Source organism: Entelurus aequoreus, linkage group LG12 (assembly GCF_033978785.1).
Source record: "Entelurus aequoreus isolate RoL-2023_Sb linkage group LG12, RoL_Eaeq_v1.1, whole genome shotgun sequence".
Lineage (NCBI taxonomy): Eukaryota > Metazoa > Chordata > Actinopteri > Syngnathiformes > Syngnathidae > Entelurus > Entelurus aequoreus.
The window spans coordinates 5,645,325-5,669,271 of record NC_084742.1 but is presented as its reverse complement, the minus strand read 5'-3'; the positions used below and the strand labels follow the sequence as shown (position 1 = coordinate 5,669,271).

The following is a 23,947-nucleotide window of genomic DNA, read 5'->3' as shown; positions in this document are numbered from 1 at the left end:
GGAAAGCATACAAATGACGTACATTTTTTCATATAGGGGACATTATGAGCATATCTTCTACATGAAAACATACTGCAATATACATTTTTTGTGTGTCTGAAACATTTCAGAGCACAGTTGCAGTTATTGCCAGCATCTTCTATTAGCGCACCTTCAGCGTGGTGTAAAGTGGATTCTGTTGTAGATGCACTGCTTCTAAAATGCCCTGAAAAAACGCGACCGGTAGGAGCATGATAACATGATTTAAATGAGTGTTTCCATGGTGAAAGCCACATAGTACATGCAAAAGGGTCATTTCATGATTGTTTTTTTTCTACGTTTAAAACCCTTCCTTGTGGTCTTCATACATGTAATGGTGGTTCTTTGGTCAACATTTTGCATAGATTATGTCTTACAGACCATCTTTCTGCCTGTCTATTCAGGATGCGTTTTGTGAGCGGTCTTGTTTACGTGCAGCCACCTCGACTGCGCCTTCTCCCCGTCAGCCATGTTGTAGTTTTTACCGCTTCCATATGTAGTTTGCTGACAAATCACATTTAGAACTGTATGGTACTTTGTATTAGAAATGGCAACAGCGAAGCATGTATGTTTATTTATGAGCCAGTCTGCCCCACAACAAGAGTTTAGAGAAAAAATTGCTTATTGACTACAATGGCGGACAATGGCAAAGCTCTTCGAGTAAAATTTACTATATTGTGATTACTTGTGGAGTATATTGTGACTAAATTGAGAACAGGAAGTGAACAAAAGTTTTAGCAACTGTTACGTAAAAGAAAAGGGGTAGGATTAAATAAGCTCTGCTTCTTCCTACTCCTTTTCGAACATGTTGAAAAGAGAAACTCAAAATCAAACTCAAACTCAAATAGTGATTGATAGGGCAGAAAGTGCGTTCCCACTTTTTTTCTTTTTATTTCACTTCTGAATTTGAACCTCCATTATGTCTTCCAAGCGTAAGGCGTCCCTGGTGGAGTAACGGGACACGCTTCTGCCTTGCATGGGTTCGATTCCCGGACAGGGTTGCATCGAGAAGGGCGACCGCTCTTATAACTAACTTGAAAGCATTCATGCGATTGATCAAAGTGCTGAAAGTGGGGAAAAGTGTGAGGCAGACGCTTTTGGTGGGCAAATCATCAAAGAAAAGGAAAGTGAAAGTGAAATTAGACACGGTAAAGCCAAACATTGACTGCTGTTATCTTTTTTCAACATTTTTAGGTGTCACCGTCAAGTAAGGAAATGTTGGCAAAAAACACTTACAAGCTTATTTGACTTTGACCCAATTAATGTTTTGAAAATGTGGACTATTTCATATAATAATACATATATTTTATTAATACAATAATGAAGTAATAAGTTTGGGGATGTGTAATATTGTTTGTCTGAATATACTGAATGTTTTCATCCTGGTATTAATAATAATTATAACAACAATGCTCTGCGGGTTGTCCGCAGATCTTGCCCCAAGTGGAGGAGTTCAAGTACCTCGGAGTCTTGTTCACGAGTGAGGGAAGAGTGCATCGTGAGATCGACAGGCGGATCGGTGCGGCGTCTTCAGTAATGCGGACGCTGTATCGATCCGTTGTGGTGAAGAAGGAGCTGAGCCGGAAGGAAAAGCTCTCAATTTACCGGTCGATCTACGTTCTCATCCTCACTTATGGTCATGAGCTTTGGGTTATGACCAAAAGGACAAGATCACGGGTACAAGCGGTCGAAATGAGTTTCCTGGACCCCGACTTAAACAAATTGAAAAACTTATTCGGGTTTTACCATTTAGTGGTCAATTGTACGGAATATGTACTGTACTGTGCAATCTACTGATAAAAGTCTCAATCAATCAATCCTCCGCCGGGTGGCGTGGCTCTCCCTTAGAGATAGGGTGAGAAGCTCTGACATCCGGGGGTAGCTCCAAGTAAAGCCGCTGCTCCTCCACATCAAATTGTGACATAATAAATAAACCATGAAATCAATTAATAATTAAATGATTCAATAATTGAACTTTGAAATAAATAATCCAATAATTAAATGTACTTTTACATTGAATAAATCAATGACACGGTTAGTAACACATTTATGTATTTGTTTACAAAAAATCAATTAATGACATTGACAAGTAATTATTTTTATTTTGTCCTATTTGACCAACTTCCCAGGTAACACCTAACGTTAACGTAACGTTACTGTATGGTTCTCTTTTGGTTATGCAAGATGAGAACGTTCTAAGAACATTCTTAGAACATATCAAAAACTATCTGACACACACTACCCAAATATAATTTGCCTGCAATGGAAACAGCGACTGTTAGGCTTTTACAAGTGTTTTTTTCGCAAATTTACTTTTTATACAGTATGTTGTAACGTTTCCCTAACGTTCTGCGAACGTGTTGTGTTTTGTGAACAATCTGACGTCGGCTGAGTCAAGGCTGCACGCACAGTAGGTGGCGGTAATGCACACCACAAGGTTGCTTGCCAACCGCCATAAAAAATCAAAAGAAGAAGAAGAAGAAGAAGAAGAAGAAGAAGGCTGCACGCATGCGCGTTGAAGCTGTTCGGTGAGACAAAGAAGGACGAAGGCTAAGCTGCAAATTCCAGGATCCCGATATTCAGGCAATTGGGTGCGCCATCCATTTATCACAAGTAAGTAGATAGAAAGAGTGAAATACGAAGCACGTTTTTGTATAACAATTTCCAACCTACATGATTAATTTCAGACCATTTTACGGTTTTAGCGTTGTGTCAAATGCGCGCCATGCTCAACGGCCGGCGCTAACTAGCATACATTTCTCGTGCAGGTTGGCTGTTATAAAGTTTCCAAACTGACCAAAGACCAACAAATGACTTCTGAAGAAGGGTGGATCTATCTGTAGCCTAGTTAAACAATAATTTGCCCCGTCAGTGTCATGGTTTGAGGTCCATATGGCACAAATGCTGCCTGAACGTTCCGTGAACGTTATAGTTCCGTGTGGGCGATAATAGGGCAACCCATTTTCCTTGGGGTTTTTTTTATAGAATAAACACAATGAAGAAGTTTCAACAGAGGGCTTATAAGCGTAGATGGGCTGCCACAACTAGGCATTTGAAGAAGCAATGCCGACAGTCAACTTTAGAATTAGAGAGTGATGATAGCAAGCAAGAGAATGACACGACAATCTCAACTCCAGAAACAGTGACAACCCTTCAGTACATGGATGCTGCGGAGACTGCTTCCTGCACTGCCGCGGGTGCTGACAATGCCACCTACAGTGGCCCTGATAGTGATGAGCCTGATGAAAATGATGCTGATTGGAGACTAATCGACCATCATGTCACCTTGTCATCTGATTCAGAAAATGAGAGTGATAGTGACTGCTTTGAAGATCATTTGAGTTTGTTGGCAACCGAATATCATGTCAAACATAATGCATTGGACAGCCTTTTGAAGCTACTCAAGAAAGTTTTCCAGATGGCTCCTTCTTTTGTGGTCGTTGAGTTCCTTGGTGAACGTTCAGTCGCTGTTGTCCCAACCATATGGACAGAAGATGATGGAAAGGTTACTACTTTTTCTGAAAAGTATTGTGCATAGGCATAATATTGTAGCTTATTATTAATTATTATGTCATTCATCATGACTGGATTATTTTATCTTCAGAATAGCTTCTGCTATTGGCCAAGGCCAAATCCTACCCACTCCAGAATCCGGAAAGCTGAGATTCCTGACAAAGAAGTCTGGGATAGGCTGCCAATTCGGGTTTTCAGGAAAACATTGACTGGTAAGGGAATATTGTCAAAGTCATATCATGTATATTTGAAACAACATAAGTTAGATTCATCTTGAGTCATCAGCATACTTTGAAATTTTGCAGAAGACTTTGACAAGGCCCTTCAATACGAAAAACAAGCTGAAATGTTTTCGAGCCCAGAAGAAGTGTCAACCAAACGGAGCCACATCACCCCTGAACGTTATAGAAACGATGAGGAAGATGTGTTTGATGCTGACGGTATAGTCACTTTTCAAAGACTGTTTACTTACAATACTCAAACACTACTTAGTGGTGCATAAATTTTATTGTCTTCGTTGGTTTAGACGAAGAGGAAATTCGGCCAAAAAAGAAGTGCAGAAAAGAGAAACCACAGATCCTCGTCCAGGCACCCCCACTGCCAGAGCTCCCACCATTTAACTTTCCAATCTCCAGCGAGTACCAGACCACTTCAGCCAGTACCAGCCAATACCAGACCACTCCAAGGTATCCAGGCCGACCTCACAGCCCAGCGAGAAGCAGCACTTCCAGGCTCAGTCCAGACAGCAATAATGCATCCAGCTCAAGCCAGTACCAGACCACTCCAGCCAGTACGAGTCAGTACCAGACCGCTCCAAGAAGCAGCAGGAATGCCCTTGACAGTGAACGTTAGTTGGCTATTTAACTGTTGATAGGTGGTGTTAAACAGGCTGTTACAACGGGCAGTAATACGAATTACCTCTTTGACTTTTGTTGTCTTTGCAGTTTTACAGTTGAACATGAAAGTTCAAAATATACTTGAGAACCAGGGAGAAATTATGCGCATGCTGAGAGGGCTGGCAGCACAGTCTGTGGGGCCAGAAGCTGTGGATGTTCAAGATCTCATTGAGAAGCCTTTCGAGACTCTTGAGCAGCTGAAGGCCTTCTGTGAACGGCTCGACACTGATCTTCTGCTCAGAAAGCAGCTGGTAATTAGTTTTAATTCCCCACTGCAAAATTATCTTGCTCAGTTATCAAAAAACATGTTCTAATCAAGTACAATATTGTTGTTTATTTATTTGTATAGGTGAAAGCTCTTACTGCTCTTGGTGGGCAGAATTTGGCAGACACGGTGAGGACAATGCTGAGGAAAATTGCCACAAACAAAGTCCTGGAGCAGCTTGGCCTCCGTGGAAAGACAGGAAAAGTGGCGTTTGAGGACTTGCCCCTTTACAGAATAATAAATAGTAAGTGTTAATAATAAGTTTGCATCTTTGAACATATGTTGCATGTATGCTCACAAGGTCGATCTAGCTGTTATTATTACAGTATTTATTCTAAAGGGAATTCTAAATTGTGCTGGTGATTCCAGAGGCATGCAGGGGTGTTTACAAGCAGACGACCACAGCTGAAGTGGATTGTGAGCTTGGAGAGGTCCTGAAACTGGCCACTTTTCGAAAGGGAGGTTCAAAATTTGAGGTACGGAGAAGATAAGATATCCCAATTTTGAATTCCATTTTATGGAAGTTCCACTGCATGTCTTCTGAATTTGCAATTATAACTACTTGCAGGAGAAGAGGAGGAATTAAGAGGGAGGACAAAAAAGGAAAAAGAAACAAGCAAAAGAACAGAGTGAGATGAGTGACCAGGTAAATGATAAAGTAATTATGCCAATGTTTTAATTCAAATAATGAAGATCCCAGTTCTGTGTTGAATTTGCAATTATAAATACTTGCAGGAAGCGACGGCGAAGAACAAGGATAAAGCCAAGAAAACGGACAGTGACATCTCACTGTCCGTTTTCTTGGCTTTTTGCAGGAAGCGACGGCGAAGAAGGGCAAAGGGAAGTGTAAAAAGGAAAGGGACAGTGAGAGTGGCCAGGTAAATGATAAAGTAACTATGCTATTTTTTTAATTCAATTCATGAAGATCCCAGTTCTGTGTAAATTTGCAATTATAAATACTTGCAGGAAGCGACGGCGAAGAACAAGGATAAAGCCAAGAAAACGGACAGTGACATCTCACTGTCCGTTTTCTTGGCTTTTTGCAGGAAGCGACGGAGAAGAAGGGCAAAGGGAAGTGTACAAAGGAAAGGGACAGTGAGAGTGGCCAGGTAAATGATAAAGTAACTATGCCAATTTTTTAATTCAATTCATGAAGATCCCAGTTCTGTGTTGAATTTGCAATTATAAATACTTGCAGGAAGCGACGGAAAAGAAGGGCAAAGGGAAGTGTACAAAGGAAAAGGACAGTGAGAGTGGCCAGGTAAATGATAAAGTAACTATGCCAATTTTTTAATTCAATTCATGAAGATCCCAGTTCTTTGTTGAATTTGCGATTATAACTACTTGCAGGAAGCGCGAAGAAGAAAACAGGGAAAGGGAAAAGAACCGAGCAAACGGACTATAGTGAGACCAGTGAGCATTGAGCAGGTAAACAAGGAGTAAATTATGCCATGTTTTAATTGAATTCAATTAATCTACATTCCAGTGCTGTCTTTGTTGTATTTGTGAATATCTATAATTATTTACTTCCAGGAAGAGAACCAACAAGAAGGGGCAGGAGTACACTGACGCGCACGACCAAGACCACTGCATTCCATTTCTATTGTATTATAATTATCACTAATAAAGAATTAATTCTGTTGAAATCACTAATCACTATCACTAATAAAGAATTAATTTTGTTGAAATTTCTGTTTGAGTGTTATTCCTGACAATATAGCATAAAAACAGATGTAAATAGCATGTTCCTAAATAGTTCCCTAAACGTTCTAGCCAAACGTTCTTGGCTAACGTTCAGCTAACCAAGCTAGAACTCCACAACCTCACGTTCTTTGAACGTTATAAACTAACGTTCCCAGAACAATGCTACTACGTTCTCCTAACGTTCACATAACGTTCACTTGTTACCTGGGTTTACAGTATAATATAGAATCATTTTGGGGACTTGTTATGGTTTTGCGGAACTACTGTATTTATCACTGTGGCTTGTGCAGTTATACTTATGACCATGAGACGGAGCCATTATAATGATAAATAAATGATAAATGGGTTATACTTGTATAGCACTTTTCTACCTTCAAGGTACTCAAAGCGCTTTGACACTATTTCCGCATTCACACACACATTCACACACTGATGGTGGGAGCTGCCATGCAAGGCGCTAACCAGCAGCCATCAGGAGCAAGGGTGAAGTGTCTTGTCCAAGGACACAACGGACGTGACTAGGATGGTAGAAGGTGGGGATTGAACCCCAGTAACCAGCAACCCTCCGATTGCTGGCACGGCCACTCTACCAACATATTCCTTCAGAGATTTTTTTAATTATTATTCTGTTAAATTATTTTTATAAGGAAAAATAATGATTTATGTTATTTTTCTTTGTTTTATTTTTAAGACAAGAGTTATCCTAAGTTTCAAAGGTAAAATTTTAAAAATGTGAAAAACCCCTTTTGGTCAGGAGACACAACAGTAAATGCATTTAATTCATACATAATACATATTAGAAATATATAAATATACACAATAATTTAAGTTCTCATAAATAAATAGTTAAGTTATGTATGGTTTACCTATAGGAGATTAATGAGACGATCTCGTTTTTGTTTTAAAAAAAAAAAAAGATTGAAAATGTTTATCATAATTATTTTTTGTACTTTGTGAACACTTTAACGTAGTTTGAACAGTTTCTTGAACTGGATCATATAAGTGCTTTGTTTGATTTCCTTGCTTAATCCATTCCATAAATTAATTCCACATACGTATATACAAAAGAGCTTAAGTCTCAAGACAAAACTTTTCATTTGGCCCGCCGAACAACACCCAAATAGGCTTGATGAAACCATTCAAAACAGGGTTGCTCATGTATGCAGTACCCCCGCCACCCCGCAGAGGGCCAAAGCAATGCATATGTGTCAAAATGAAGCAGCAGTTGAGTCGAGGAAGATTGCACTATTGACCCTGAATAAAAGCTAAATAAATCGCGAAAATTAGACTTTTAACAGCGAGTGGACATCAAAGTAAGAATGTATTGAAATTGCATACTTTTTGATGTGTCTTTTGTATTCGTGGTCGTGTTGTTTTTTGGCTGTTTAACTCTGGCGATCGAAACTGGTAAATACATGTAACGCCGAATTTGACCAGCAGAGGACGACAAAGCAACACCTATAGTGTTTGCTGTGTGTATTAACACTAAACCTTCTATTTTATTTATGTAACATACACAATGGACAATATTTATGTAACATACACAATGGACATTATTTATGCAACATACACAATGTACTATATTTATGTAACGGCGACGGCGTGGCAAAGTTGATAGAGTGGCCGTGCCAGCAATCGGAGTGTTGCTGGTTACTGGGGTTCAATTCCCACCTTCTACCTTCCTAGTCACGTCCGTTGTGTCCTTGGGCAAGACATTTTCACCCTTTGCCTCTGATGGCTGCTGGTTAGTGCCTTGCATGGCAGCTCCCGCCATCAGTGTGTGTGAATGTGTGTGTGAATGGGTAAATGTGGAAATACTGTCAAAGCGCTTTGAGTACCTTGAAGGTAGAAAAGCACTATACAAGTACAACCCATTTATTTATTTACAATGGACAGTATTTATGTAACATACACAATGGACCATATTTATGTAACATACCCAATGGACATTATTTTTGTAACATAGACAATGGACAATATGTATGTTTGTAACATACACAATGGACATTATACTTTTGTAATGTTTATATTTTCAGTCTTACAAACCTACATAAAGGAAGACGTATAAAGAAATTAAGGCTGCAGCTAACGATTATTTTTCTATCGATTAATCTATAGATTATTTTTTCGATTAATCGGTTAATCTATAGATTATTTTTTCGATTAATCTATAGATTATTTTTCCTTTTACCGATTATTTTTTTATTCAAAATGAAGATGAAAAAATAAATGTAGGCCCGTTTTTTCAAAAGTCATGGCTTTTATTTACAAAAAAAAAGAAGTATGGCCACTCAGTGAACATTGACAACAACATGACTAAATATTCTGTAACAATGTAAACATTTAAAACTTTTAACATTTAACAAAATTAAAAGTAGCTTATTTGCTTTTTAATGTGCAAATATAAAAGTCAACATCCAGTGCAAATCTTAATATTCTGCAATAGTATAAGCATTTCAAAAGTAAAAGTATTGCTTATTTTGCTTTAAAATGTGCAAAAATAAAGATAAACATCCAATACAAAAAAGTGCAAAACGAAATATTCTGTAACAACAGTGTAAACATTTCGACAAAAGTGAAAGTATTGCTTATTTGCTAAAATGTGCAAAAATAAAGATAAACATCCAATACAAAAAAGGGCCAATCTATATATTCTGGAGCACTGTAAACATTAAGTATTGCTTTTAAAATGTGCAAAATAAACATCCAGTCCAACACAGTACACAATAACCAATTCTACTCATTCCAGTGAGTGTCTAACAGTTGTAATGAAGAAAGGTTAGCATGTCTACATGCTTTGGTTCTTTTCTTGTTTACAATATTCCCAGCAGCTGAAAATAGGCGCTCAGAAGGGGTCGATGTGGCTGGAACTGAGAGCTAATTAGCCTTCACCTCAAGCCAGGATTGCGAGTGAGCTGAGCTGCAGTTTAAGTTTCTAGAAGGTCAACGGGCTCATAGTGATGTTACTAGTAGTTGACTGGGAGGTGTTTATTGTCATTTGGGGAGAGTCCGCTGCCTGATGCTCACCTGCTAAACACATATCTGCTCCACGCTGAAGCGCTGACTACATGCGCTCTGAATACGCACTGCTGATTGGCTGATAATGCTTCGTGTGTACCAATCAGATGGTTGTGTGGGTGGGACAATGCTGCGTGTGTACCAATCAGATGGTTGTGTGGGTGGGACAATGCTGCGTGTGTACCAATCAGATGGTTGTGTGGGTGGGACAATGCTGCGTGCTGAGACAGAGGCAGACGGAGCAAAGCAGCTTGTTAAGACTTTAGCTTAAGCTTAGAAACTCGTTCGGTACACCCCCTGTCACAACGAGGGTGCAGTTTGCTGCGGTTCGTTCTCTCAACGCAACAAGACGGCTCCGGACGACAGCGTGAAGGTAGGCTTTGGTTTATTAACATAAGTAATCCAAACTACCAACAGTACAGGCAACACAACAAAAAGAAAGGCAGGCGTGCCTAAAACACGAGAGGCTATAATCACTTAAACAGACGCTATGACATGGAACTACAAAACTTACTTGGGACAGGTGTGACGCAAAAACAATGACTCCACACGGAGTGACCGGAAAAGGCAGAACTAAATAGAGTCTCTGATGAGTAACAGGTGCGCGTGCAGGGCAGGTGAAAATAATAAGTAACCATGGTGATGAAACAAACTCATAAGTGCACAGGCAATAACAAAAGGAGTCCAAAACTACCAGAAAACACAAAACAAACATGATCCGGACCCAGGATCATGACAGAACCCCCTCCTCAAGGACAGATACCAGATGTCCATGAAAAAAAAAGAGAAACAAGCAGGGTCAAAAGTCACGGGCGGGCGGAGGGAGGACTTGGAGGTGGGTCGCCAGGCCAAGTGTCCCCGAATCCACCGAGGCAAAGTCAAGTGGCGGCGGCGAGTGGAGCGCCGCTGCAGCAGACGAGGCGGGCGACCAGGCAGCGGCCACGTCCGCGGCCGACGGCGAGGCGGACGACCAGGGAGCAGCCACATCCGTGGTCGACAGGGAGGTGGGCGCGTCGACGCCTTCATGGCAGGCTTGGACGCCCGTACAAGTGCCTGGCGAGGAGCAGGTACTGGCGCTTGGCGAGGTGCAGGCGTCTGCCGGGGTGCAGGTGCAGTCGTCTGCCGGGGAGCAGGTGCAGGCGTCTGCCGGGGAGCAGGTGCAGGCGTCTGCCGGGGAGCAGGTGCAGGCGTCTGCCGGGGAGCAGGTGCAGGCGTCTGCCGGGGAGCAGGTGCAGGCGTCTGCCGGGGAGCAGGTGCAGGCGTCTGCCGGGGAGCAGGTGCAGGCGTCTGCCGGGGAGCAGGTGCAGGCGTCTGGCGAGGTGCAGGTGCAGGCGTCTGGCGAGGTGCAGGTGCAGGCGTCTGGCGAGGTGCAGGTGCAGGCGTCTGGCGAGGTGCAGGTGCAGGCGTCTGGCGAGGTGCAGGTGCAGGCGTCTGGCGAGGTGCAGGTGCAGGCGTCTGGCGAGGTGCAGGTGCAGGCGTCTGGCGAGGAGCAGGTGCAGGCGTCTGCCGAGGAGCAGGTGCAGGCGTCTGCCGAGGAGCAGGTGCAGGCGTCTGGCGAGGAGCAGGTGCAGGCGTCTGGCGAGGAGCAGGTGCAGGCGTCTGGCGAGGAGCAGGTGCAGGCGTCTGGCGAGGAGCAGGTGCAGGCGTCTGGCGAGGAGCAGGTGCAGGCGTCTGGCGAGGAGGAGGTGCAGGCGTCTGCCGAGGAGCAGGTGCAGGCGTCTGCCGAGGAGCAGGTGCAGGCGTCTGCCGAGGAGCAGGTGCAGGCGTCTGCCGAGGAGCAGGTACGGGTGCCAGCCGAGGAGCAGGTACGGGTGCCAGCCGAGGAGCAGGTACGGGTGCCAGCCGAGGAGCAGGTACGGGTGCCAGCCGAGGAGCAGGTACGGGTGCCAGCCGAGGAGCAGGTACGGGTGCCAGCCGAGGAGCAGGTACGGGTGCCAGCCGAGGAGCAGGTACAGGAACTGGAGATGGTGGCGTCTGCAGGTCCACCGGAGATGCTGGTGGCGTCTGCAGGCCCACCGGAGATGCTGGTGGCGTCTGCAGGCCCACCGGAGATGCTGGTGGCGTCTGCAGGCCCACCGGAGATGCTGGTGGCGTCTGCAGGCCCACCGGAGATGCTGGTGGCGTCTGCAGGCCCACCGGAGATGCTGGTGGCGTCTGCAGGCCCACCGGAGATGCTGGTGGCGTCTGCAGGCCCACCCGGGCTGAGGTTAGCCATGAGCATGGCAGAGGTGGTCTCGCTGGGGGTTGCGGCTTGGCATGCCGACGGACTGGTGGTGGAGGACGGGCTGGAGGTTGCGGCTTGGCAGGCCGAAAGACTGGTGGTGGCGGCCGGGATGGAGGTTGCTGCCTGGCTGGGCGCAGCCGAGCAGCCCCACCAGCACAGCTCCCGGCCCCAGCCCCCCCCTCAAGGGGCGGATACCAGACGCGCTGCTTGCGGTCTGGAACAGTCTTTACGGGTGGGTGGCGGGAAGTCAGGAGGGGGGCAAAATCCTCCCCTCTAAATTGTCCAAAATGTCTTTTCCCATCCCCCACCTGAGGTCTTTTGGGAGGGTGAGAGGAAAAAGTCACTGACGTGGGCGGGGCTAGAGTCCTAGGGGGCGGAGTTTGGCACTCAGAAGGAGACTGTGGCTGACATCTAAATTTCAAAAGAATGTCCTGATAATGTTTAATTTTGGAATTAAAGTCTTTAGGAGGTTGCTGACAGAAAGAGTCAGAAGAATTTGAAAAAAAATCTTCGTCTCTGACGTCATCCACAGTGGGCGGGATGACGTCATCCATGCGGGTCTCCAGCTGACTGACAGCCCAATCGGTGAATTGTTTAGCAAAATGTGTGATGGGATTACCAAACAATGGCGGCGAGGAAAACTGGGTTGCCCATGGAGTATTGCTGTCCGGAGGAGGAGTTTGGGGGAATGACGCGCCCTGATGGCGAAACGAAGCCTTTCTGGCTGGCTTCCGCTTTCGCCAGCGCGTCTCAATCTCCGTGTGGCCAGGTGCGAGAGAACATTGCCATGGTGGAGTCATTCTGTCACAACGAGGGTGCAGTTTGCTGCGGTTCGTTCTCTCAACGCAACAAGACGGCTCCGGACGACAGCGTGAAGGTAGGCTTTGGTTTATTAACATAAGTAATCCAAACTACCAACAGTACAGGCAACACAACAAAAAGAAAGGCAGGCGTGCCTAAAACACGAGAGGCTATAATCACTTAAACAGACGCTATGACATGGAACTACAAAACTTACTTGGGACAGGTGTGACGCAAAAACAATGACTCCACACGGAGTGACCGGAAAAGGCAGAACTAAATAGAGTCTCTGATGAGTAACAGGTGCGCGTGCAGGGCAGGTGAAAATAATAAGTAACCATGGTGATGAAACAAACTCATAAGTGCACAGGCAATAACAAAAGGAGTCCAAAACTACCAGAAAACACAAAACAAACATGATCCGGACCCAGGATCATGACACCCCCGTACCGAACCGAAAGCCCCGTACCGAAACGGTTCAATACAAAACACGTACCGTTACACCCCTAGCAGATACAAATGACACATTCATGTTTTTGTGTAATGATGACAACGTATGCTCGCGCGGACGATTGACTAGTTGATGGTTTTCTTTCAAATGTTCGTTCATAGCCGTTGTGCTGCTATGATAGGCCATTTCCGCTCGACACAGTGTGCATACAACAACATTATTAGGCCGTTTATTGAAATACTCCCACACTTTTGACCACTTTTGGCATGCTTTTCCCCCCTCGCTCGCACCGCTCGCATCGTCTTCTTTGATCGTCTGCTTTGCGCTTCGCCATGACGGTAGTGTGACGTCATTATGCGACGCGTCGACGCACAAAAACGGCGTCGACGTATTTACATAACCGATGACGTCGACTACGTCGACGCGTCGTTTCAGCCTTAAAAGAAATAAAACTGAGGAAGAAAAATAATTCAAAAGAAGGAACATCAATGATCAACAAAACTTGGCTTCTGTTTCTTAATGCTGTTAACTATCTGTCGAGATGCACACATTGGGAACGAGTAGCGAGGGCCGAATAATGAATTTATTGACAGTGCAGTGTGAAAGCTGATGTGTTTACTTTATAAGTAAGTAAACACAGTCTGTGGAGGCACTTTCTGAAGAAACATCCACATTTTGATGTCCGGCCTCTGAGACCTTGGGGTCTAGAAACTGCGGCCCTCTTCATTATGTAGTTGAATAGCCCTGTCTTAAGTGTTGTACAAGCATACTAATGTTTAGATTAAATTGTCCTCTAAGGTTATATTTCTCTTCTTTAGTTGAGAAGAATTGGTGTACATTCTTGGGTAGCAGGTTATAGTTTGCTTTGTACATAATTTTAGCTGTTTGCAAATGCACCAAATCGTTCAATTTCAATATTTTTGGATTTAATAAATAAAGGGTTTGTATGTTCTCTACATCCAACATTATGTATTATTCCAATTAATCTTTTTGGTAACACAGTTAGTGAATGAAGCGCACATTTGTAATTATTTCCCCATATTTCTGCACAATAACTCAGATATGGCAACACTAGTGAGCAGTAGGGAATATGGAGTGATTTTTGGTCCAGAACACTTGCATTAGTTTACGCTACGTGGGCAGTTTGGACTTCGCTAATAATTGGCAACAAGCCAACCAGCTGTGTGCGCTTCTACATGTCTATAAGTGCATCGGAGGCGCTGCTAACTACATTATCTGTCACTCTTTATAGTCTGTGCAGATCCGAATGTTTGTTATTTAAATATTTACCTAAGTTTGAAGCCAAGGTTAAGTTAAAGTTAAAGTACCAATGATTGTCACACACACACACATGAGGTGTGGCGAAATTATTCTCTGCATTTGACCCATCACCCTTGATCACCTCCTGGGAGGTGAGGGGGGCAGTGAGCAGCAGCGGTGGCCGCGCCCGGGAATCATTTTTGGTGATTTAACCCCCAATTCCAACCCTTGATGCTGGGTGCCAAGCAGGGAGGTAACGGATCCCATTTTTACAGTCTTTGATATGACTCACAACCTACCGATCTCAGGGCGGACACTCTAACCACTAGGCCACTGAAATGGTAATACTGTATTGTCACCTTTGGCGAGACAAGTGTAGTAGAATTTCTGACCTTTGAACTATATTTCATGTCTGTCAAGAATGTACGCTCATTCAATTGCTCTTCTATTCTGTGCCATTGAATGGACCGGGTGTGGGACAAAAGTGAATATTAAGTCGTGCCAACCTGTCTACAGAATGTTTTGATTGTCTAAGTATGATTAAGGGATTCAAGGATGTTGCAAAAACAAACATGTCGAAGACCACAAGAGTGACGCACGAGAAAAAACAGAGTGACGCACGAAGAGACAGATAAAAATGGCAGGAGACCGGGACTGGAGAGAGATTGCTTTTTGTGAGTCCTCCGGAGGATGGCCGTTTGTTTGCAGGGACAAAACAATCCAACTTATGCACTTTTGACTATGACAAAATAAACTTGTTGTACTAAATTCACTTTTGTTGCTGTTTAAGCTCTGGACAATCCACTACACAAGTTTTAAAGTTCCACCTTTATCGGTAGTTTTGAAACCCAAATATTTCCATGTTGTGCTTCATACACCTTTTTTATTAACCACTAGAATTGCTGTTTTTTTTGCCATTCTTCCTCACCACACTGTTTCTGCTTGTATGCGCTCTTTGTGTGCACGTTGACACACAACATGCACCTTGACTCAACAATGTCACCACCGCGCGGCAGCATAAAAAAGTACCAGAATTTTTCAATGGCAGTAATCCATCCATTTCCTACCGCTTTTCCCTTTCAGGGTAACCTGGGGTGCTGGAGCCCATCTCAGCTGCATTCGGGCGGAAGGCGGGGTACACCCTGGACAAGTCGCCACATCATCACAGGGCCAACACAGATAGACAGACAACATTCACACTCACATTGATATTAAATATATATTAACTATTAGTTAAGTGATTCTTTGGCGTACGCCAAATAATCGCTTGATTCATATTTAAACACCGTGGTTCTGTTCAAACTGATTGTAATGTTAGGGTGGACAAAAATATTAAATATATTTGTTAAATAAAACCTCTGCCTGGTTTTTAATGGATATAGAGAGCGAGAGTGACATCTTCTTGTGTGTAACAGTGGTTATAGACTAATGGCTTCTGAAAAGACACTTACTTTAATGTTGGAGCAGGAACTAACCATCCGTCCATTTCCTACCGCTTGTCCCTCTCGGGGTCGCTGGAGCCTAATCATTTTGACACAACGGTAATTGCTTCGAAATCTTACAAGACGTTAGCAAAGGTGGGCTGTGCAAAACCCCGGAAATTATGTGACAAGCTGACCAATCACGGCTCTTTTTTTGGTCAAACTTTATTTCAACAGAAAATATGACACAAATAAAGTCAAACAATCACAAAATGCAAGTAAACATCCATCCATCCATTTAAACATGTTTTTCAAAATATGTACATGAACATATTTTTTCTCTTTACTTTTCCAACAGTTTTTACAAATTCAAGCAAAAATAATTCAGGAAAAAAAGGACATACAAAAAAACATGAAACATGCAAAGGACAAAAATTTAGAAAAAAAAAAAAAAAGTCATTACTATGGTTTTTATTTTGTCTTCGATGGAATTTGTCTTTATGTTTTTTTTTTTACAATGTGGGAAGATTTCACAACTTTTTTGTTAGAGATGTCCGATAATGGCTTCTTTGCCGATATCCGATATTGTCCAACTTAATTACCGATTCCGATATCAACCGATACAGATATATACAGTCATGGATGTAGCAGGGGTGTATATTGTAGCATCCCGGAAGAGTTAGTGCTGCAAGGGGTTCTGGGTATTTGTTCTGTTGTGTTTATGTTGTGTTACGGTGCGGATGTTCTCCCGAAATGTGTTTGTCATTCTTGTTTGGTGTGGGTTCACAGTGTGGCGCATATTTGTAACAGTGTTAAAGTTGTTTATACGACACCCTCAGTGTGACCTGTATGGCTGTTGACCAAGTATGTGTGGCATTCACTTGTGTGTGTGAAAAGCCGTAGATATTATGTGATTGGGCCGGCACGCAAAGGCAGTGCTTTTAAAGGTTTATTGGCGCTCTGTACTTCTCCTTACGTCCGTGTATCACTCCGTACGGCGGCGTTTTAAAAAGTCATACATTTTACTTTTTGAAACAGAGACCGATAATTTCCGATATTACATTTTAAAGCATTTATCCGCCGATATTATCAGACATCTCTACTTTTTGTTTTTGTCATCAATAGTGAACGCTGATGCTAAGATAAGATATTTTTTATGTGCACGTGAGCCGGTTTGATCAGTGTCAAAATAAAAGCACATGTTACAAAATAAACCCAACATTACGCCTGCAGTTGGTCAAGCTGATGGTCTTGTAGTCCATTCCGGTCTTGTGCGGGTCTACAATCTTCGGCAGCTCTTTGGTCTTGCCCGTGGTGGACAACAAACGGAATTTATTGACAGAGATGTGACACAATGTGATATTGATCACAAGCAGCGGTGATTCAAAGAAAGAGGAAATCCTTGTCATGATGTCAAGGTGATGAAACGCGAGCCCCGAATGATTTCATAGCAACCAACTTATTTTTCTAATCAAGCCTCCAACAGCCAAAGAAGAATCTATGGTATAACAAGAGAAGCAGTCGGATGAAGAAGAAAGCACATCTCCATCTCATCTCCAAGTGTGATGACGTGCCTCAGCCATGGAGACATCTCTCTGTGCACAAAGCATCCTGGAGGAAGAAGATGACTCAGCACATTCCCAACAAACACACATGAATCCAAGTTGAACATCTTCTTCACACAAAGTCCCAAGAACATTTAGAGATGCAAACAGTCCATGTGAGCTAACTCACCGCGTCCCACTCAGCCTTCAGCCGGCATGTTCTCGGGGAGCTCGGCCCCGCCGTGGCGAGCTGTGGGACAAACGCACCGTGAGCCGGTTACTCCCGCTAAGCAAACACCTCACACTGGTGGAGGAAGAACATCCAGAAGGTGCCTCATCACTCACATCAGATCTTTGAGGGGTGACTTAGAAACATCAAGAAGCAGAGTGCTGATCTTCTACTTCCTGACTAAGATACATTCTTGATGAGTCAGCAAACCTGAATGTGCACACTTGATGTCTCATTTGGTCGATCCTCATCATGAGGACTCATGTCAAAAGTCAGATATAAAGTGTGGCGTATTGATGGATGGAAACTCCGTCTTTTATCGTGAATGTTGGGATTTTCAGGCTAAACTTGTCACAAACGTCTGCATCAGACCTTCATATGAGTGATGCTTCACCACGGCTTTGTTTCTTGCGGCTCAAAGAAAATATGTTTTACTTACGAGCTGGATCGTATTGGGCTGAAATGACAGAGAAACAAAAGGTGAAATGGACTTTTTCCTCACGCCACGCTGTGTTTCTATGTGAGAGTGGGTGCTCTGTCTCTGTGGATCTTTGAGGAGGAGGAGGAAGAAAAAGGAAAAAAAAGAATAAGAAAAAGGGGAAGAAGAAGAAAAAGAGAAAGGGTGAAAGAAGAAAAAGAAAGTGAAGAATGAAAAGAAAAAGAAGAAAAGAAGAAGAAAAAAAATAATGACAAGTAAAAGAAGGAAATCTGTGTTCCTCACCTTGTCTGTGTCGCCTGACGAGGAAGATGGCCGCCAGGAGGGCCGCCACAGCCACGACCGCCGCCGTGGCACCGATGGCGACGCTCCAGTGGTCTGTTGAGAGCAAAAAGCACAAGTGGAGTGACAAAGCATGAAGAGGAAACCTTCATGACTACTTTGCATGCAGACGTTAAGCGTTGTCATGGTGACATGGATCAATAACGACGACACGGATCAATAATGGCGACAGGTGGACTTGTGATAGGAAACATCTCCAACTAAATGTGTCTTTCTCACCTTCATGGCTTGCGTTGCTCAGGATGCTTCTTCTCTCCAGCTTGGTGACCAAGTCCTCCTCGACGCCAGACAGCTGGAACACACATTCGTACTTGCCCTCCACGTCGGCCGTCACCTCCACTTTCAGCCCCACCGACATCTGGAAGGTTCCGTCGTGGTTGGGGAGCAGCTCTCCGTGCTCCACGTCCTCGAACATCTGCTCGCCGTCTTTCCTCCAAAACAGGTCGGCTAGGTCGGGGTAGAAACCTGTCGCCATGCAGGTGACCGGAGAGGACGGCGTCTTCTGGAGGAGGAACACCTCTGGAAGCTCTGCACAGGAAGTGATGTCACGTGTGGACAGAAGACAACGTGGAGAGAAGGTGAGAACAGAGGTGAAGATGGAGAGAAGGTGTGAACGGAGGTGAAGACGGAGACAAGGTGTGAACGGAGGTAAAGATGAAAAGAAAAGCACAAAAAGAAGGTAAAATGGAGAGAAGGTGTGAAGGAGGTGAAGATGGAGAGAAGGTGTGAACGGAGGTGAAGATGAAGAGAAGTTGTAAACGGAGGTAAAGATGGAGGGATGGTGTGAACGGAGGTGAAGATGGATGGAAGGTGTGACGGAGGTGAAGATGGAGAGAAGGTGTGAACGGAGGTGAAGATGGAGAAAGGGTGAGAATAAAGGTTAAGATGGAGAGAAAGAAGAGAATACAGGTAAATATGGAAAGAAAGAGAATGAAGGTAAAGATGGAGAGAATGTGAGCATACAGATGGAGAGAAAAAAGAGAATGAAGGTGAAAGTGGAGAGACAAAAGAAAAAATGAAGGGGAAAAGAGAGGATGAAGGTAAAGATGGAGAGAAGGTGTGAGCGCAGGTAAAGATGGAAAGAAAGAAGAATGAAGGTAAAGATTGCGAGAAGAAAGAGAATGAAAGAAAAGATGAGAGAAAAAAGAGAATGAAAGTACAGATGGACAGAAAGAAGAGAATAAAGGTAAAGATTGAGAAAAATAAGAATGAAAGTAAAGATGGAGAAAAATAGAGAATGAAGGTAAAGATGTAAATAAAGAAGAGAATGAAGGTAAAGATGGAAAGAAAGAAGAGAATAAAGGTAAAGATTAAGAGAATTAAGGTAAATATGGAGAGAAAGAAGAGAATAAAGGTAAAGATGGAGAGAAAGAAGAGAATGAAGGTAAAGATGGAGAGAAAGAAGAGAATAAAAGGTAAAGATGGAGAGAAAGAAGAGAATGGAGGTAAAGATGGAGAGAAAGTGAGAAAGAATGAAGGGGAAAAGAGAGGATGAAGGTCAAGACGGAGAGAAGGTGTGAGCGGAGGTAAAGATGGAAAGAAAGAAGAATGAAGGTAAAGATTGCGAGAAGAAAGAGAATGAAAGAAAAGATGAGAGAAAAAAGAGAATGAAAGTAAAGATGGAGAGAAGGTGAGAATGAAAGTACAGATGGAAAGAAAGAAGAGAATAAAGGTAAAGATTGAGGAAAAAAAAGAATGAAAGTAAAGATGGAGAAAAATAGAGAATGAAGGTAAAAATGTAAATAAAGAAGAGAATGAAGGTAAAGATGGAAAGAAAGAAGAGAATAATGGTGAAGATGGCGAGAAAGAAGAGAATGAAGGTGAAGATGGAGAAAAGAAGAGAATAAAAGGTAAAGATGGAGAGAAAGAAGAGAATGGAGGTAAAGATGGAGAGAAAGTGAGAAAGAATGAAGGGGAAAAGAGAGGATGAAGGTAAAGATGGAGAGAAGGTGTGAGCGGAGGTAAAGATGGAAAGAAAGAAGAATGAAGGTAAAGATTGCGAGAAGAAAGAGAATGAAAGAAAAGATGAGAGAAAAAAAGAGAATGAAAGTAAAGATGGAGAGAAGGTGAGAATGAAAGTACAGATGGAAAGAAAGAAGACAATAAAGGTAAAGATTGACAAAAAAAGAATGAAAGTAAAGATGGAGAAAAATAGAGAATGAAGGTAAAGATGGAAATAAAGAAGAGAATGAAGGTAAAGATGGAAAGAAAGAAGACAATACAGGTAAAGATTGAGAAAAACAAGAATGAAAGTAAAGATGGAGAAAAATAGAGAATGAAGGTAAAGATGGAAATAAAGAAGAGAATGAAGGTAAAGATGGAGAGAAAGTGAGAAAGACAAAAGTATAAAGAGACAGAGTGTAATGTCAGTAATGTTCCTATAGGGGGCGTAAAAGGTGAAATTACAAGGTGTGTTCCTACCTGTTCTCATTAGGACCTCCTTGCCATACTTCACATACTTCTTCAAGTAAGAAGGACATTCCTCAGTGTAGTAATACTTTAGGTAGTCTAGTCTAAGTATTTCCTGGTCCAACTTGAGTTTGGTGGGGAAAGCTTGTTGTTTTGCTGCAGTCCATGTCCATGTCTTCATGTCCAACGATATGAAATCTTCTCCATCATAACCTTCCTGCTCCCAACCTTTAACTTCATCAGTCTCATCATTCCATTCACATCCATACATCCTCTGGACAATGTGAACACCTGAGAGACACAAAGTGTTGTAAAGCAGAGCGAAACACACACAATGTGTTTTATGTAGAATATTATGGGATGGACAGAGACAAGTGTCAGTGCAGTAATGTGTGTTTTTACTACAGTATAAAAAGAGTACTTCAAATATATTTGAATAGTAGAAAGTTCAAGATAAACAAACCTCCAGTTTGGTTGAAACGCTTCTTAAGATTTTCAATGCTGACTTTGTCGACTTGCTCAGCAACAACACAGCCCTCTGTTTGTCTCTGCCAGTAGTTTGGATTCTCTTCTGTGATTTGGTTCATCCAGTCCTGTTTGGCTTCTGCTTTCCTGCTCTCGCTGTCATAGTGAACCACCTGGACTTCATCAACATAAGCAACCATCACAAACTCTGGGAAGTTTGGAACTTGAGAGGACGAAGTGTAGAAATACTTCAGCGTGTGAATCACTGAAAGAAGAGCAACTTTTTATTATTTTGTGTCATGTTCAACAATCTTGCAGTGTGAATATTTGATGTCATTCAGTCTTCAGTCGGGTCTTAAAGTGAACATCAAACACTGCCAGACATCACAGTCTACAGTCACATGGTGTCTATGAAAAATACAGCACAATAATAATATTACTAACATTTATTTTAATAAGCCATCTGTTGACAGTTTGTACATTTTGAAAATAAACGTATTTTTTTTCTCCAATGGAGGATGAATAATGTCAAGTACAAATGTGTAGACGCCCAAAGTTGTACACAACCTCAACACACAGACTAATAACTACTTTCATTTCTCAATAAATATTTTACATTTATGTCACAGGAGGTTAAATAAATTGTTTAACCTTTAATAACAAGTTTGTATTTTTCAAAATTATTTGTGTATATCTAAACATTTGTTTAGGCATTTTGTTTGTCCTAATTAAAAGAAAAGACATCAATTATTTTCGCATCATTTGTATGAGCTTTTTTAGTGGGAAATGATATGTTCAATAAATCCCATTCAAAGTTTAAACAAATGATAAAACACAAAAATAATATTGATGTATTTCAGGAGAATTTCCTCAGTCACATTTAAATTAAAGATGACAGGAAAGTGAGGGAATTTGTTCAAGTTGAACAACAATGAAGATGAAAACAATGACGTTATTCTTGTTATCTCAAAGTAAAAAATGTTAGGATTAAAAATAAATGACAGGTTATATTTTGTAAATAAATATGTTTCAAACGAATCATGATAAGGTAATAATAAGCTTGATTAAGATAAGAACGAGTATAATTAATAAGTAGAAACTCACAGAATAAGTGGAGGCACAAAGAGGATTTATGAATAATGTTTATAAATGTATTTTTTTTTTAAAAAGGAGGACTTACCAGGCGCCCCGCTGTGCATTTGCACGACCAAAAGACAGAATAAAAACAAGTTCATGATGTCAGCACAAAATAAAAAGATGTTTTCCACTTTTAATCCCGCAGAGAAAGACAAACTGACTAACAACCAGGAAACACCAACAAGGAAGTGTCGAGGCTCTTTTAAGAATGCGCCACCTGAGCCAATGAGGAGTCAGCATTCTGTGACGTCATCTTTGATAGAGAGCGCCCCTTGTGGCCATGTCGGGTAAATGCTTGAGTAGCGTTTTCTGGGAAATCACGTGACCTGACAAGAACAACCGGCGCGTCAAGTTTGCAGCCAAATTTCCCTATCAGAGGTTTGTTTTCTTCTAATGTTCACTAACTTATTTATTGGATAGAAAGAAAAAGAAAGAAAGAGGAAGGAAGATGAAATGTAAATCGTATTATAGTCCTCTCAAGAAAGCATACAAATAATGATTGACAGGGCAGAAAGTGCGTCCCCACTTTTGTTCTTTTTATTTCACTTCTGAATTTGAACCTCCATTATGTCTTCCAAGCGTAAGGCGTCCCTGGTGGTGTAACGGGACACGCTTCTGCCTTGCATGGGTTCGATTCCCGGACAGTGTTGCATCGAGAAGGGCAACCGCTCTTATAACTAACTTGAAAGCATTCATGCGATTGATCAAAGTGCTGAAAGTGGGGAAAAGTGTGAGGCAGACGCTTTTGGTGGGCAAATCATCAAAGAAAAGGAAAGTGAAAGTAAAATTAGACACGGTGAAGCCAAACATTGACTGCTGTTATCTTTATGCCACTGTCAAGTAAGGAAATGTTGGCAAAAAACACTTACAAGCTTATTTGACTTTGACGCAATTCATGTTTTGAAAATGTGGACTATTTAATATAATAATACATATATTTTATTAATACAATAATAAAGTAATACGTTTGGGGATGTGTAATATTGTTTGTCTGAATATACTGAATGTTTTCATCCTGGAATAGTTTTAATAAGTTGAGAAATGTGAACGTAGTTGAGTGTGGAAAAAAATGATGCAGTATTAATAATAATAATAACAACAATGCTCTGCGGGTCGTCCGCAGATCTTGTCCCAAGTGGAGGAGTTCAAGTACCTCGGAGTCTTGTTCACGAGTGAGGGAAGAGTGGATCGTGAGATCGACAGGCGGATCGGTGCGGCGTCTTCAGTAATGCGGACGCTGTATCGATCCGTTGTGGTGAAGAAGGAGCTGAGCCGGAAGGCAAAGCTCTCAATTTACCGGTCGATCTACGTTCCCATCCTCACCTATGGTCATGAGCTTTGGGTTATGACCGAAAGGACAAGATCACGGGTACAAGCGGCCGAAATGAGTTTCCTCCGCCGGGTGGCGGGGCTCTCCCTTAGAGATAGGGTGAGAAGCTCTGTCATCCGGGGGGAGCTCAAAGTAAAGCCGCTGCTCCTCCACATCGAGAGGAGCCAGATGAGGTGGTTCGGGCATCTGGTCAGGATGCCACCTGAAGGAGGTAGGAGGCCACGGGGGAAGACCCAGGACACGTTGGGAAGACTATCTCTCCCGGCTGGCCTGGGAACGCCTCGGGATCCTCTGGGAGGAGCAGGACGAAGTGGCTGGGGAGAGGGTAGTCTGGGCTTCCCTGCTTAGGCTGCTTCCCCCGTGACCTGACCTCGGATAAGCGGAAGAAAATGGATGGATGGATGGACAATGCTCTACAGCATTCTCACAATAACAACGTCCTTTGTTTTTTAATCCGTTATGAAATAAAACATTTGAAAATGGA

The 23,947-nt window shown here is 42.6% G+C and overlaps 2 protein-coding genes and 2 long non-coding RNA genes across 5 annotated transcripts; 3 read left to right on the top strand and 1 right to left on the bottom strand.

Moving 5' to 3' along the window:
* Positions 1-2,537: 2,537 nt before the first annotated feature.
* LOC133661377 (uncharacterized) lies at positions 2,538-5,487 on the top strand. 2 transcript variants are annotated; one of them, XM_062064539.1, is made up of 10 exons: positions 2,538-2,631; positions 2,787-3,523; positions 3,623-3,743; positions 3,837-3,971; positions 4,058-4,378; positions 4,476-4,678; positions 4,777-4,936; positions 5,062-5,168; positions 5,261-5,338; positions 5,428-5,487. In XM_062064539.1, the coding sequence occupies exons 2-9, from the start codon at positions 3,014-3,016 to the stop codon at positions 5,276-5,278; spliced, it is 1,575 nt and encodes a 524-aa protein (XP_061920523.1). In that variant the 5' UTR covers positions 2,538-2,631; positions 2,787-3,013; the 3' UTR covers positions 5,279-5,338; positions 5,428-5,487. The 2 variants fall into 2 exon arrangements, with proteins under 2 accessions (XP_061920523.1, XP_061920524.1); XM_062064540.1 differs by lacking the exon at positions 5,428-5,487 and having other exon boundaries at positions 5,064-5,168.
* A 214-nt stretch (positions 5,488-5,701) lies between these two features.
* On the top strand, positions 5,702-6,351 carry LOC133662647 (uncharacterized). The gene is made up of 4 exons (XR_009828125.1): positions 5,702-5,801; positions 5,891-5,953; positions 6,043-6,120; positions 6,226-6,351. It is a non-coding gene; the product is annotated as an uncharacterized LOC133662647 (long non-coding RNA).
* A 10,964-nt stretch (positions 6,352-17,315) lies between these two features.
* On the bottom strand, positions 17,316-22,231 carry LOC133662572 (class I histocompatibility antigen, F10 alpha chain-like). Its single transcript, XM_062066686.1, has 6 exons — positions 22,177-22,231; positions 20,995-21,261; positions 20,544-20,822; positions 18,342-18,650; positions 18,066-18,158; positions 17,316-17,365 (listed from the first exon to the last, which is right to left on the bottom strand). Exons 1-6 carry the CDS (start codon positions 22,229-22,231, stop codon positions 17,316-17,318), a joined length of 1,053 nt encoding a protein of 350 aa, XP_061922670.1.
* A 201-nt stretch (positions 22,232-22,432) lies between these two features.
* Positions 22,433-23,947, top strand: LOC133662645 (uncharacterized). Its single transcript, XR_009828124.1, has 2 exons — positions 22,433-22,511; positions 23,257-23,947. It is a non-coding gene; the product is annotated as an uncharacterized LOC133662645 (long non-coding RNA).